This window comes from Salmo trutta, chromosome 12 (genome assembly GCF_901001165.1).
Source record: "Salmo trutta chromosome 12, fSalTru1.1, whole genome shotgun sequence".
NCBI lineage: Eukaryota > Metazoa > Chordata > Actinopteri > Salmoniformes > Salmonidae > Salmo > Salmo trutta.
In genome coordinates this window covers 19,792,899-19,806,528 of record NC_042968.1, presented here as the reverse complement: position 1 = coordinate 19,806,528, position 13,630 = coordinate 19,792,899, and the positions used below count along the sequence as shown (strand labels likewise).

General features: G+C 39.7%; 1 protein-coding gene across 4 annotated transcripts; it reads right to left on the bottom strand.

Moving 5' to 3' along the window:
• On the bottom strand, positions 1-12,966 carry LOC115203104 (zinc finger protein 280C). Of its 4 annotated transcripts, none has more exons than XM_029767480.1 (20): positions 12,637-12,966; positions 11,922-12,097; positions 11,494-11,708; positions 11,033-11,132; positions 10,618-10,824; positions 10,399-10,464; positions 10,184-10,293; positions 8,289-8,488; positions 6,766-6,923; positions 6,503-6,603; positions 6,162-6,308; positions 5,372-5,506; positions 4,960-5,186; positions 4,141-4,281; positions 3,148-3,210; positions 2,829-2,947; positions 2,699-2,729; positions 1,892-1,934; positions 1,754-1,800; positions 1-1,634 (listed from the first exon to the last, which is right to left on the bottom strand). In XM_029767480.1, exons 2-20 carry the CDS (start codon positions 12,088-12,090, stop codon positions 917-919), a joined length of 2,997 nt encoding a protein of 998 aa, XP_029623340.1. In that variant the 5' UTR covers positions 12,091-12,097; positions 12,637-12,966; the 3' UTR covers positions 1-916. The 4 variants fall into 4 exon arrangements, with proteins under 4 accessions (XP_029623340.1, XP_029623336.1, XP_029623339.1 ...); XM_029767476.1 differs by having other exon boundaries at positions 10,618-10,827; positions 12,637-12,965; XM_029767479.1 differs by lacking the exon at positions 12,637-12,966 and adding an exon at positions 12,392-12,475 and having other exon boundaries at positions 10,618-10,827.
• Between the last annotated feature and the right edge of the window lie 664 nt (positions 12,967-13,630).

Below are 13,630 nucleotides of genomic sequence, written 5' to 3'. Positions count from 1 at the left end.
TACTGTTTTACCAAAGTTTATTTACATGTTAGCACGACTGCAATGGAAACAGTGAGGGGATTAGATTACCTGGCCCAGTTGCCCCCAGTGGGAGGAGTTTGCACTGGGTGAAAAATGATTGCATTCTTTTTCGAGCCAGGTGTCCCGCTCTGGGTGAGTGCAAAAATCGCCTCTGACGTAGGTTAAGCACGGAGTATTGAGTAGGATACTGGTTTCAAATGAAAAAGTGATTGCTTTTGATCAAAACGCCATCTGCCTTCCCAATGAAAAAAAATGCTTGAATTTTCAAACAAGTTACGGCAAGTGTTTCCCCCACTGCTTTTGCCTGTTCACGTGATGGGCCATAGACCAGTGCGCCGCAGTTCCTTTGAATCAAACTCCCTCAATGATTCAAGTCCATTGGACTGCTCTCAAACTACAGACATACAGATGATGAAAGGGAAAGTGATGATTATAGTATATTAAAAATACACAAAAGCACCTATGAAATGTCAATGGAAGTAGAGGAGGTATCCAAAATAAACAAAAGGCCTATATCTACTAGTGGAAGGATAGTTAAGATATTTCAAGGATTTTTCACACTTGAGTACAGGTTCAGATCAAGAAAAGCATAAACATTCAGATTTTGTATTTTTCGAGACACTACAGAAAGTCAAATTATTCACATTGTGTACCATTTTCACTTTCATTGAAAGCTTACAACCAAATTGTAAGTTTGACAGACAGAAGTCAAATCTTGCACTGATGTTAGAAAAAAATGATACATGTTTTTCCAAATGCCAAATCTAATAAACACATAGCACGTCTCAGCTCATCTCCATCTGGTCAAGGACAGTCAAGTTTAAGGAAATGGGGAAGAGAAATACATTTCAATGGGTATGCAGTATTCTTAAAAATACATCCGGTCCACTTCTCACTACTCCGAGGATGCCGATCCCTTCAGTGTTTCAGGACTGGAGGGAATGTCTTTGTCGTCTGCCCTCTGATGCGGGACGTCCGCTGGACTTTGAGAGGACGAGATGTCCTTTGCTTCCACGATATCTTTCACCTCTTGGTCTACAACCTTTAAGGGGATGGTCTCCAGGGAAGCGCTGACCTTACTGTCGTCAAAGCTCACAGATTCCGGTTTGCTTAATGACTCATGCAAACGCACCGTCTCCCCATCTAACTCACAGGCCACAGAACTAGTGGGGGACCTGGTCGCTGACTGCAAATCCCGCTCCTCCTTCAGCTCCCCCTCAACTGAGCTTTCCATGGGTGTTTCACTTTCCATGAGGCCTGACTGCAAAGACCGCTCTTCTCTCCACTCCCCTTCGACTGAGCTTCCTATGGTTGTTTCTCTAGCCATGGGTCCTGACTGCAAAGACTGGTCTTCCTCAACTGAACTTTCCATGGGTGTTTCTAGCTTTGTAGCCTGTGTGACTCCCTGGCTCTGATCCACTGTAGAGATATGTGGAAGCCCTTGCACTTCTGCCTCTCCTAGCTGGTTAACTGCTGCATTATCTTTGTCTAGTAGAATTACAGCACCTCTTCCTGACTCTTGGGTCTGAACATGCATTACCTCTGGCCCATCCCTTCTTTCAGCAGCTGGGGTGATACACAAGACATCGGAGGTTTCCACCAATCTGGGAACGCTGTGAAAGAAGGGGGGGGGGGGGGGGGAGAGAAACGTACCAAATCAATCTAATCGACTCCATCCAAGATGGGAAAAATATTTCTAGGTTCTATTTTGTGTGGACCATCCTTTAATTACCTGTGGAATTGGTCAAAAGCACCACTCACTGTGGCAGTTTCAGCATTCTATGTAAAAATAGAAAGAGGTGCTGGGTTGAGGAAACAGTTCAAAATCAAACATATGTGTTTCTCAGGTACAATCCAGCTAGAGTAGTACCTGGATATCAGGGAACATCAGAGCAGAGATCCCTTGCTTATTTCTGAAACAGAACAAAAGAGAATCATGACAAATCCATTAAACGTAGAGCCCTTTTAATAAAACTACTTTGGAGATAGCGTTAGAACATGGTAATGAAAACATCAAATTAATTTTTAGAGCATAATTAAGACGGGCTTATCAGCACAGAATTAGTATCCAAATAGTTGTTTAAAAAAAATTATATTAATCATGAAGCAAAAGGACCAATGTCCTTGTCCAGACAATCATTCTTCAAACAGAACAGGCATTTAGAATAAATATCAATTAGCATTGAATTGTACATATTATAATCTCAGGAGGAACAACATATTTATGAAATATTACATTTGAAGTTGATCTCATGTGTATGGTTAGCGCGTTTGGCTTCTCAAAGGAATACAACAAATTAAGTCGAGGACATTCTTGCAAAAGAGATTCAACAATGACCTTTCATTTCAGCAGCTTCCCAATGACAAAATGACCTAACTTTAGGCACACATTAATTAAGCAATGTTCTCTGCTATTAATTAAGGCCAAAGCTCCCACTTGCATTTGTGAAGGTCTTAAAAAAAAAAAATCCACTTAATATGCATCCCAATTAGCTTAATGTAAAAAGTATATGGTAAAGATTTCTCAAAATAATGGATGCTTCCAAACTCATAGGTCAGGGAGTTGGAAGTCTCACAAGTACTTGATCAAACTCTGAGATTCTCATTACAACACTATGAGGGGTGTTTATTTTAGGATGTTCTCGTTATCTGCTGCATTGGGAGAGTAGCTACTCACCCTCTAATGCCGTCATCTACAGCACCACCTCCTGCAAGACAAGAAAACGTGACATGCAAACAGGTTTTATTATATAAACAAAATGCGAAGCCTAAGCATCTGGTTGTGAAGAATGTGATAAACCTTATACCTTTCTCTAGTATGACCTTACAGACATGGTGTGGTCTGTCAATCAAATGCTTGCTCATGAGGTCAGTTCCATGCGCATCAGCCAGGAAGTCACAGTTCAGACAGACAAGGGTTAAATTCCTGCAAGACAGCAGGTAAAATGGGATTCATAATGAACCTAATGGAATAGAATAAACTAGCATGGTGCTTAATTTTGGTAATGTTTGGTGAAAATGCAACACTACATAATAAATAAGTCATTACCAAAAACTAAAGTGCAGAACAATGGGAACATTAAAGAATTGATTTGAGACCAGATTTGTTTAGTTAGGGACACATACCTTAGGACAACTGGGATTTTCCTCATTTTCCGGAATCTCTCTTTTGAGATGGCACTATGGAACCTGACAAAAAAATATATTTAATATGGATTAAAAAACATGAGCTGGCGCACACCCAGAAAATAGTTTGTGTGAAGGTCCTGACTAACGGCTAATAAACTTAAACTATCAAAATAAAGTCGCACACTCCATGTATAAACCCCAGCAATTTAATGGGTATTTATCAACGTTTTGGCATCACTGTTCCTTCCTCAGGGTGACTCAGACTTTATTTTTATTGTTTATAATATATATTTAATATGAACAATAAAACATCCTCCCTGAGCTTACTAGGTGAAAAATCTGTCAATGTGCTCGAGCAAGGCACTTAACCCTACTTGTGTATAACCCTACTTGTGTATAACCCTACTTGTGTATAACCCTACTTGTGTATAACCCTACTTGTGTATAACCCTACTTGTGTACGCTCTGGATAAGAACGTCTGCTAAATGACTAAAATGTAAAAATGGGCATATACACTGTTCAGAAACATTAAGAACACCTACTCTTTACATGACAGACTGACCAGGTAAATACTATGATCCCTTATTGATGTCACTTGTTAAATCCACTTCAAATCAGTGTAGATGAAGGGGAGGAGACCGGATCAAGAAGGATTTTTAAGCTTTGAGGCAATTGAGACAGATTGTGTGTGTGCCCCATTCAGAGGGTGACTGGGCAAGAAAATATTTAAGTGCCTTTGAACAGTGTATGGTAGTAGGTGCTGGGTGCACCAGTTTGTCTAGAACTGCACACTGCTGAGTTTTTCCACGCACAGTTTCCCGTGTGTATCAAGAATGGTCCACCACCCAAAGAACATTCAGCCAACTTGACAACTGTCAACATGGGCCAGCATCCCTTTGGAACGTTTGACACCTTGTAGGGGTGTTCCTAAAGTTTTGTACACTCAGTGTATATATGCGTTATGAATCTGATACTCAAGGAGCTTTTACCTTATCATATGGTTTCCAAATGAAGTTTTGCAACTTGTCCGATACTTGCATGCACCACAAATTGCAACCATGGGATAGTGACTGTAGAAGTCATGAATCTCCGAGTAGCACTCAATGCAGGTGTGTCGTCTTTCTCCAATACTAAAAAAGTAGAGAACTAATTAGGGCATCATTATTTCATTTATATTTGAAGTACTATTACCTTCAGTAAAACATTCTGAGATGCATTATTAAACATACAAGTTACTTGATTGGTGTAATATATTGATAACCAGGGCTCTGAAGTGTGACCATTTTGGTCATATACGCTCCTAAATATTTTGCTGTGTGACCTGACACTTTATTTTTTGACTATGAAAACAATCTCCCAGATAATAATTGTTGTAATGATTAGGCTTCGCCGTACCGTTGTTTGAGTGACCTAGACATAAAAGCAAGCACATATTCGTTACTGTCATGGTTACACAATCACTACAGCGAAAACACATTGTTTCTAGCACAAACTGGTAAAAAGATACTACCCTTATTACCTGCACAATGTTCTATTGTGAATTGGTTATACATTCATGAACCATTTCACAAGCTGTTCCAAAACCACTCGCAGGCATTTGTTTACCTGTTGTTCAGTCATGTAACCTCATTAGCTCCTAACTTGAAGTTGAGAGCACCAGTGCTACCAATGAAACGTTTGAATTTAGAGCCCTGTTCATAACCAACCATGAAAAGAAATCATCCCTGATCATAGTTTAGTTTCTATAACAGAAAATATGTAGTTTGCATCACGAGGAAAAAAACAAGTTTACTGAGTGATGTACCGACCTGAGACTCTGCAACACATGGTTGTTCTTCTGCTGCTTGAGGAGCTTCTTGCTCACTGTGGCCTTGCCTTTCCCCCCACTGCTGCCCTGTGTGGTAGATGTACTGCCCTGAGCTTTTACATTGGCTGCCTTCATGCCTGGGACCTCTGGTATGACACTGACACTGGATTTCTCAGCAGCACGGGCAGAACTGGGAGATGGCCCTGTCAGAGAGGCCCGGATAGTCACCTGAAAAATGTATTAAAAAAACAGATCATCAAATTAAGATTCTGAATTCATGCCGTTATTTAAACGTTTGTAATAGAACTTGCTTTCAAATGAGGGTTTATTGCGGTTGCCATTGACTTTATATTGTAGATACTTGGTACAGAGGTATTGACATGTTTTCCTAGACTAAATAAGAAGAGTTAAACCTTGGTTCCAGGAGGAAGGCCCTCCAGAGCTTTGGGTTTTTGGAAAGTCTTATGGTGCTGAGTCTTGTGATCCACTCGCTCCTTGTATGTGAGGAAATTCAGCCTGCATTTCCCGCAACGATTAATTCCTTTTTTCTGGAAAATTGACAAGTACAATAGAAAAGCACGAGTCAAGATAACACGAGACTGCATATAGGTAGATAATAGGTTCAGCTATCCTTAGTAAAGGCTATGATTTCACAACATTGTCATTTCTGTGTTTTGGCACAGCTAACGGGGTCATTGAGTTCTTTTTGATTCTTACACCATTGGCTGGCTTGGTATTAGACTAATGTTTCTGTTTCTTTGTTCTATGGCTACATACAGTGATTTGTGGAGTTGATTTGGTTTGTTTTTTTTGCCAGAGAGCCCGTTAGGCAGGTGAAAGGAAGCAGACATTGCTGTTAGACAGTTATGTATTCCAGCAAGGTGTTCAGCAGACAACCAAATCAATCCAACCTCAGTATGAAAGCCAATAGGGTAACTCACAAGAGTGTTCAAATTATTATTATTATTTTTTAAACCAGCCAGCTTTAAAACTTAAACTCAGAGAGAAAAACTATTTGCAGCATTCACTGCTTTATTAAGAGGCTGAACCATCAGGAAACTTACATGAAATTACAATGTGTGCCAGGTCAGTCAGAACATGAGCCCCATCAATCAAAAGTGACCCAATCAACATATTTATTGATCATGGATTGTTGCACATATTTAACAATAGAAAAGTACCCAATATAACTAAGCCTCTTACCTGATGCTTCATATAGTGCTGCATGTAGACATGACCACTTTTAAGAACTTTAAGGCAGAAAGGACAAAGGAGATCCTTTGTGTTTTCATGCGCCGTACGGAAGTGTGTGTCCACATCGGTAAAGAACGAAGACCTGTAGTTGCACACCTGGAAGGAGACAATTCAAGTATTAGTTTGAATAATAAATGGTTCAGAAAGACTGCAAGTCAAATCCCTTCAATAATTTGAAATAATGTTTCAATTCCTGATTTGAGGTGCCAGGGCATCGCTACGATCAACTGTGAATAACTTTTTTTTGTGAACAGACTAATATAAAAACATGATTGATAAACAAAATGTACCTGGCAGACATAGGGCATCTCTCCAGGCTTGTGATTGTCCTTCATGTGTTCCAGGAGCACTTGCTCAGACTCGAAGGCTAATTCACATATCTTGCAATTGGCTACAAAACAAGAACAAATTACAAAAAATGGGCCCAACTTGATTATAGTTATATAAAGTTATGTACAATGTATGATTGCTTGAGATGGTGTTCAATACGTTAAGGTGAAATGTATGGTTTCACTGAAGTTTCATGTTGGTTGCTATTGACTGGTATGCCTACTTGAAGATTCAACCATGCTGTGGGCACTCTCGACGTGGCACTGCAGCTGGAATGGGGTCGAGTACTGCCGGTAGCAGTGTTGGCAGGTAGTGTGGCTTTCCCAGCTCTCACTGTTCTGCTTCTCTAGCTCCAGATGGTGCTTCATGTGGTTCATGAACCTACAAGAGTTCCGCAAAGTGCAAGACAGCAATAGCAATGTAGCGTCAGAAACCACAAATGCCAAAGAAACAAAGATAGGTGTGAGCTTTGCCGTTTATCTTTACGTTTTTTTGCATTGTAAACTGTAATGTTATTTTTAAACAAGCTATTAAAAAAAGAGAAATGTGTAACTACTATCCAGTCGCCCAGAGCAAATTTCATAAAAATGTTATGTGAATATATTGTAAAAAAGCTCATTAGCTTTTTAGTCAAACGTTTCTTTTAATAATTAAATATATGCATAAATAACTAACTACTCTATTTCAACCATTTGGAAAAAGAAAAACGTAATGTATTGAGCCAAATTACAGTGAAGCCGTATTGAACAACACTTCAACAGATCGTGGCCCATGTGCAACACCAAACCTGCGCTTCGGATCCCCATGGTTTAAAAAAGAAATTAGCAACCACTCCTTGCACCTCACTTCCTAAGTATGCATAATTGCCATTATAATACCGCCAATTACGCACAGCTTTTTGTTTGGCTTAATGATGTGATGTTCCACGGCTGCACCGAGCTGCACGACCTCTACATGTAACCGCTGCACTGACAAGGCAGGCAAGGCCCATTTTTCAGCCAGCACAGTCTGTTACCTCAGCTCCCCTAATAGGGATTTTTATGCAGACCAACTATGACCTCTGCTGCCAGACTGGGTTCAGCACAAATGCGTCTGGCCATTAAAAGGAGCTTACAGAGGCTTTTCTTGCAACGTTCTGAAGCAAAGTTATTTAATCAAAGGAGCAGTTCTTACACTATCCAAACTTGCAGCCATTATTCATCTCTGGCCCCAAGTGGGAATATGAGTTGATAATGTCATCCATCTGGGGGAGAAAACTGTGATGAGGGCTGAAACACATTGGATCTCCTCTCTTCACATCGAAGTTAATCACTCTCCATGGGCAGAGGGCTCATTTAACACTTGTTCATGAACACCATTTCCATGCACCAAAACAGCACAGTAGACACTTGGGGTGACGTATTGACGAAAGGCTGGTTGATGAATCCATCCATTATCAATAACATTTAGCCATTCATATAAATATAGAAGATATGTCCACCAATCTGCTTATTGGTGACAGTAATTGTGTAATGTGTGTGCATTATGTAAACACGTGAAATGCCAAATGTATTGTTTTCATTATACCACTGGACAAATAGGATATAAAAGTTTAGATTAGAAAATGACCTTGTTTATACAAAACACATTTTGTGCAGTAGACACGACACCTGTTTTTCGCCACAAATAATCGTATTATTCAGGAATACAGTAGCTTATTGAAAACAAAAGTAGAGCTGCATAGCAAGCAAAGTCTGCTGTAGTTACCTGACATTGTTCTTGAGTACTTTCAAACAGCTCTGGCACTTATAGGTAAATGGAGTCTTCTGCTGCTGCAATTTTGGTTTGTCTCCCTCAAATCTACCATAGTAGAAGTCTGTGACAAGCATGATGCGCTTGCTTGCAAAAAGGTAAGTAGACTTCGGGGTTGAGGGGAAGACACACTCCAACAGGTGAGGACAACATTTCTGGAATTAAAGTAATTTAAATTAAAATAGGCTGACAAATTGCAATCTGCAGAGTTGATATTGTAGTTCTTAAAAAATGGCTTATATAAAGGCTCTGGTTCATGCACTAATAGCAAGGCTCGACATTAACGCTTGTCCTCTTGTTCGGGACAAGTTTAAAAATATATATATATATTTGTAAAAAAAAAATTGTTCTTGTCCCAAAAATTAAAAAAAAAAAATATATATATATATATATATATTTGGGACAAGAACATTTTTTTTTTTTTACAAATCTATCACAAAAATCAAATACTTACTGCGATCAGATTTGGATGTGAGAAGCAAACACTGAAATAATTTTCCAATCTATTTTTCATGTACATAAATAAAAAGTCTGCACGTGAAAGTGTAATTGATAAGCATATTGGCTACAGCCTCATGTCCAGACCGATACTGACATGAGGGAGGCGGCAGAAAATGTAAGCAAACTTTAATGAGAATTTTAATTACATTAAATACAGGCTAAACGGCAGTCATGTTTGACAAATATAATGAAGGATAATTAACATTAACGTCTGAAGGCTTGATTCTGTCGACATACTCAAGGCACGCTTCATTCAGATCAAACGGTCACAAGACTGGAGTGAAAGACAGTGCATGTTGCACACCGCACATCACCCACCTTGAATCTGAGCGGAGGCAGACAACATTTTGAAACTTTTTCATAATCAAATTATTTGTTTAAAACCTGGACGTTTCATGTCCAGTTTTTAAACAATTAAGCATGTCTTAGCTTGTTTCAAAGTAGTCTAGCCCAGGCAAAATAAGACCACAGAAATGTTGAAACCAGAATTTCTCATGTTCTATTAGTTTTCAAATCAATAATATATTATTTTCCAACAGCCAAAGGCATAATACTAGTCATGAGTAAACCATGCCAGTTTATACATCTTTAGATCTCCCCTCTTCATTTCTAACAGATATTTTCATCTCGGTCATATGAAACCGCTCGCACATGTGGAGCGCTTTTGAAAAAGGTGTTCTCAATAATCGCATGTTGGAACATTTGCACATAGCCTACAGCCATGTGTGCATTGAGCGTATAATATGATGAAATAAAACTAACAACATTTTAAGCAAAACGGTCTGATCTGTTGCATCAGCCCCATTACTTAAAACCAAACAAAAAAACAAGTATGTGCAGCGGTTGTATGATTTTTGGATGTCGTCCCAGGGTCTGTTTTGAACCGCATACATGTTTTATCGTCCCAGGGACGCCCTTTAATATATAAAAGGCATAAAAAGTATTTGGTTGTAATTGTAACGTTGCAATATTTTATAGGCTACCAAGGGTGGCCAACTATCCTCAAGGTTAGCCTTAAAAGGGGCAGTGGTGGTGTATTTTGAGACACGAATGAATATGCAAAGACACGAATAGGCAGACTGTAGCCCAGCAAACGTTCTCTTTTTTGAAGGTAAAATAAAAATAAAACCATTTTATTTTGAAAAGTAGTTCCTTGCATCATACAATGATGTAAAAATGGTGTTAGCCTTTTTTGGGACAAAAAAATAAATAATCTGTCCTCCTTGTCCAAAGTACAAGCAACTAAAAAAGTTAATGTCAAGCCCTGAATAGTAACGTTATAGAATATTTATGTAAAACAATTGTCACAGCTAAAGGCATGCATTTTAGAATGAGTGAAGTAAACTCACCACCATGTGGTCTTTCATGACAACTTGTTGGTAGAAATCAAATTTACACTTTGGACATTTTTTACAAAAACGTGCCCCATTTTCTAATATCTCCTGGGCGTGGGGAGACCCTGCAAAAACAAAAAACTAAATTTCAGTTGTAAAAATAAAAAAGTAACAGTGCTAATGAATCTAGCTAATAACAGAACATGCAACTGATGTAAGGAAACCCCTACCTATGTCCTGCTTTGCTTTTTTAGCTGTGCTGTTTTGGTCTTGAGGTAAACCTCGTTTGCCATAGTCTGTTAAAGGGGAGAAAATAGATTCATACTTATTATCACAAGTCACATGCAATCTTCAGATCATGAGGTCACACAGAGGGTCAGGAGTTTTCCTGACCACGTGACCTGGCCAGGAATATCTCTGGGTCAAACAAGTAAGATATTTTGGCTTACCCCAGCTGTTGCCTTTGGCTTGAATAACTGGGGACACAATCTGGAGGTTGGTAGAATTTGAGCGGTTGGGCTGGGAAGACAATGCGGCGGGGCCCTGCACATTGGACAAGGTCACTACATTGTTGTGGATCATGTGCACTTGAGGCCTGTGGATAACCCCAGGTAAAGGCTTTCCTGGAGTCACCTGCTGCAGAATGTGCTGCTGGCCTGCTGAAAAAACACATTACAAATATGAAACACAGCAAAAAGCAGTATGTGTGCACTGTGGCTATATAGGGAATATATAAGTTTACTTGAGAGCATAGATTCACAAAATTCATTTCCAATTATTAGTCCGCTCTGAAATATAAAAATGTGTGTTATGTTTTGTTGCTTGCCTGCTAACAAGTTAGGGTGTAATATTTATATTTTTTACCTGGAACCACAGTGAAAGATGTCCCAGGGGGATATTGTTTCCCAAGGGAAGCGAGGAAAGCCGAGTTGGCCGGTAACTGTGGTGTGGTCATAATGTAACCCTAAGAAAAAAGGCAAACCGTTTTTATTAAAACATTGCACCAACACCATTACAGCCAAGTTACATCTCTATAACTAAACAGGTGCCCAGTCAAAGCTCTTCTGTCCCAGCACCACAATCGTGGAAAAATCTGCATTTTTCTACTAGCACTAACTTTGCTGATAACTACTTTCTTGAGGGAACGTGTACTTACTACAATTGTGATCTGTGGTTGTCTCACCTAGCCATCTTAAGATTAATGCAGTAATTGTAAGTTGCTCTGGATAAGAGTCTCTGCTCAATGACTCAAATGTAATGTGCGTTTTTTTGCAATGTATAGCAAAGTGAAATAAGGGATATAGCTAAAGCAAAACACAATATACCTGGTTGTTGATAATGATGGGCTGTGGTGGTACTGCTGTTAAGGGTCGAGGTGCATTATTCAACCCTTTCCCTGGAATTATGATGTTCTGGGGAACTGGACCCCGAGTGAGATGAGCTTGGGGGGAGTTGTGTGTCATTATCATCCTAGGGGCTCTTGGTGTTCCAACTCCGCCAGTTTGAACTGGGGTGGTCTTCACATTTCTTTGGTTGTTCGCTTCAAAGACAAGTCAGATACATAAACAAGAGTGGTTCATTTTCAAAGCAATACAATCTATATTGAGAATCACATTTACCAACTTTGTAGAGCAACTAAGGGGACATCATCCAATGGAAGGATATTGTGTATGCAAACTATCCAAACTAAAGAAAACAGACAAGTGTGAGAGACCTAACATTAACTGAGCCATACCAAGAGAAGAAAACATACTTGGTCTGGTGTTAATGGTGCCCTTTGAAGTACTAAGCTCCCCAACAAATATAGGTTCATCGTCGTCATCATCATCATGTTTACCGTCGCCCAACAAATTAACTTCTGGCGTCTGTCTCTGCCATGGCTCCAGCTCCTCTTCCTCACATTCCATAAAAAGCTCGGACATTGTGAAGCTGAAAAATGGATGCGAGTTACGTTACTTTTAACATACGTCCCCCTAGTTAGTCAAACGAAGTTATCTATGTTTTCTTCAGCTAGCTGCGAGCTAACATGGTTTGCGTACCTGGCTAACTAGCTAGTAGGAAAAGCTAGGAAATTGGAAACGTTGATTCCTCATAGCCGTGCGCCCGCGCGACTATTTAGTTAATGGACCTCTTGCTTATATCCCGTCGAAAAACCATAGCTAGCTACATCAAAAATCTGGAAATATAATGCAGAACACCACATAGTTAACTAGCGATACTCACGTTATCTCCCAAAACGTTCAGTTGCCATCTATTTTAGCTCACTAAAGCAGCTAGCTAACTCTGCTAGCCAGCCATTATTAGCTAGTGTGGGCAACCAATCATGGCGTCTGGCGCGACAACACAACATGGATCTCTTTGTTCCAACTTCATTTTATCTGATGCAGTAATACTAAGGGATGTTTAAATGCTATTCAACAATACCAACATTCTAAGTATACCAGTGGTCAAGTTCAGAGTCCACTTACCTTTCAATCTAACGTTTAACTGAGTGGTTAGTCCTTAGTACAAAATGAGAAATACCTTCTATGGAGCGCCTGTGAATATTGTGGTGGCTGATGGGAAATTTGGGGTTTGCTGAGAGGAAGGTTACCACTGCCTCAAAATTAGCTATATCTTTAAAATCCATGAAAACAACAATTAGTTAGAGTTAGCAGTGTGGTTTGGTTTAACATCACATTTAAATTAGATAAATGATAGAAATAGGCAGGGATTATGACTTTGTGGAAGTGGTACCAAGTGACAAACAGAGGAAGAAGCGAAGCAAAAGGGTTTACTCCGCCCAAAATCTTCTTCTATGGTATAACGGCGGTGCGCAAACAAACACCGCCCAAAATCTGTCCACGTTTTAAGCAGATCGGCTTAATTCTTCGTCTTGAAATGTGTATTGGAGGATCGCAACCAACTGAAAGGTGCACACACCGCCACCTACTGTACTGGAGTGTGAGGCCATCTATTTCTCTTATCTAGCCATGTGTTTCCGCCTACCAACTAACCCTACACCCATTAAAACCTCACCACTATTCCACTACTTGTTTTTGGTCAGTTGTGAACTCGTCAGCAACTACCTAACAAAGCCTGTGAAAGCACTGTAGCACTTAGTCACAACGTTCCTATGCTGTCCCTTTGACAACATAGTCACATGCAAACTATACGTCCCCTGTCTGTCACAAATATTGAATGAAATTCCATTTGAATTTACTCTACCTGTTGTCCACTGATTTTGTCCTTTTGTGGGTAGAAATGTATGACAAAATATCCTCAGGAAAGTATTATTAAACCGGCTTCAAAACTTGTGTCTCCGTGTTAGCTATCGCGGTTTGTTTCTCATCACCTGAAGCACGCGCACAAGACGGAAGAATGTGCACACAATGCATGCGTACTAACTGAAGTCTTGCAGGTGTTTACATATATAGTTTTGCGCATGTGCCAGGTAATAGAAATGTCAATGGCAGTACCAGC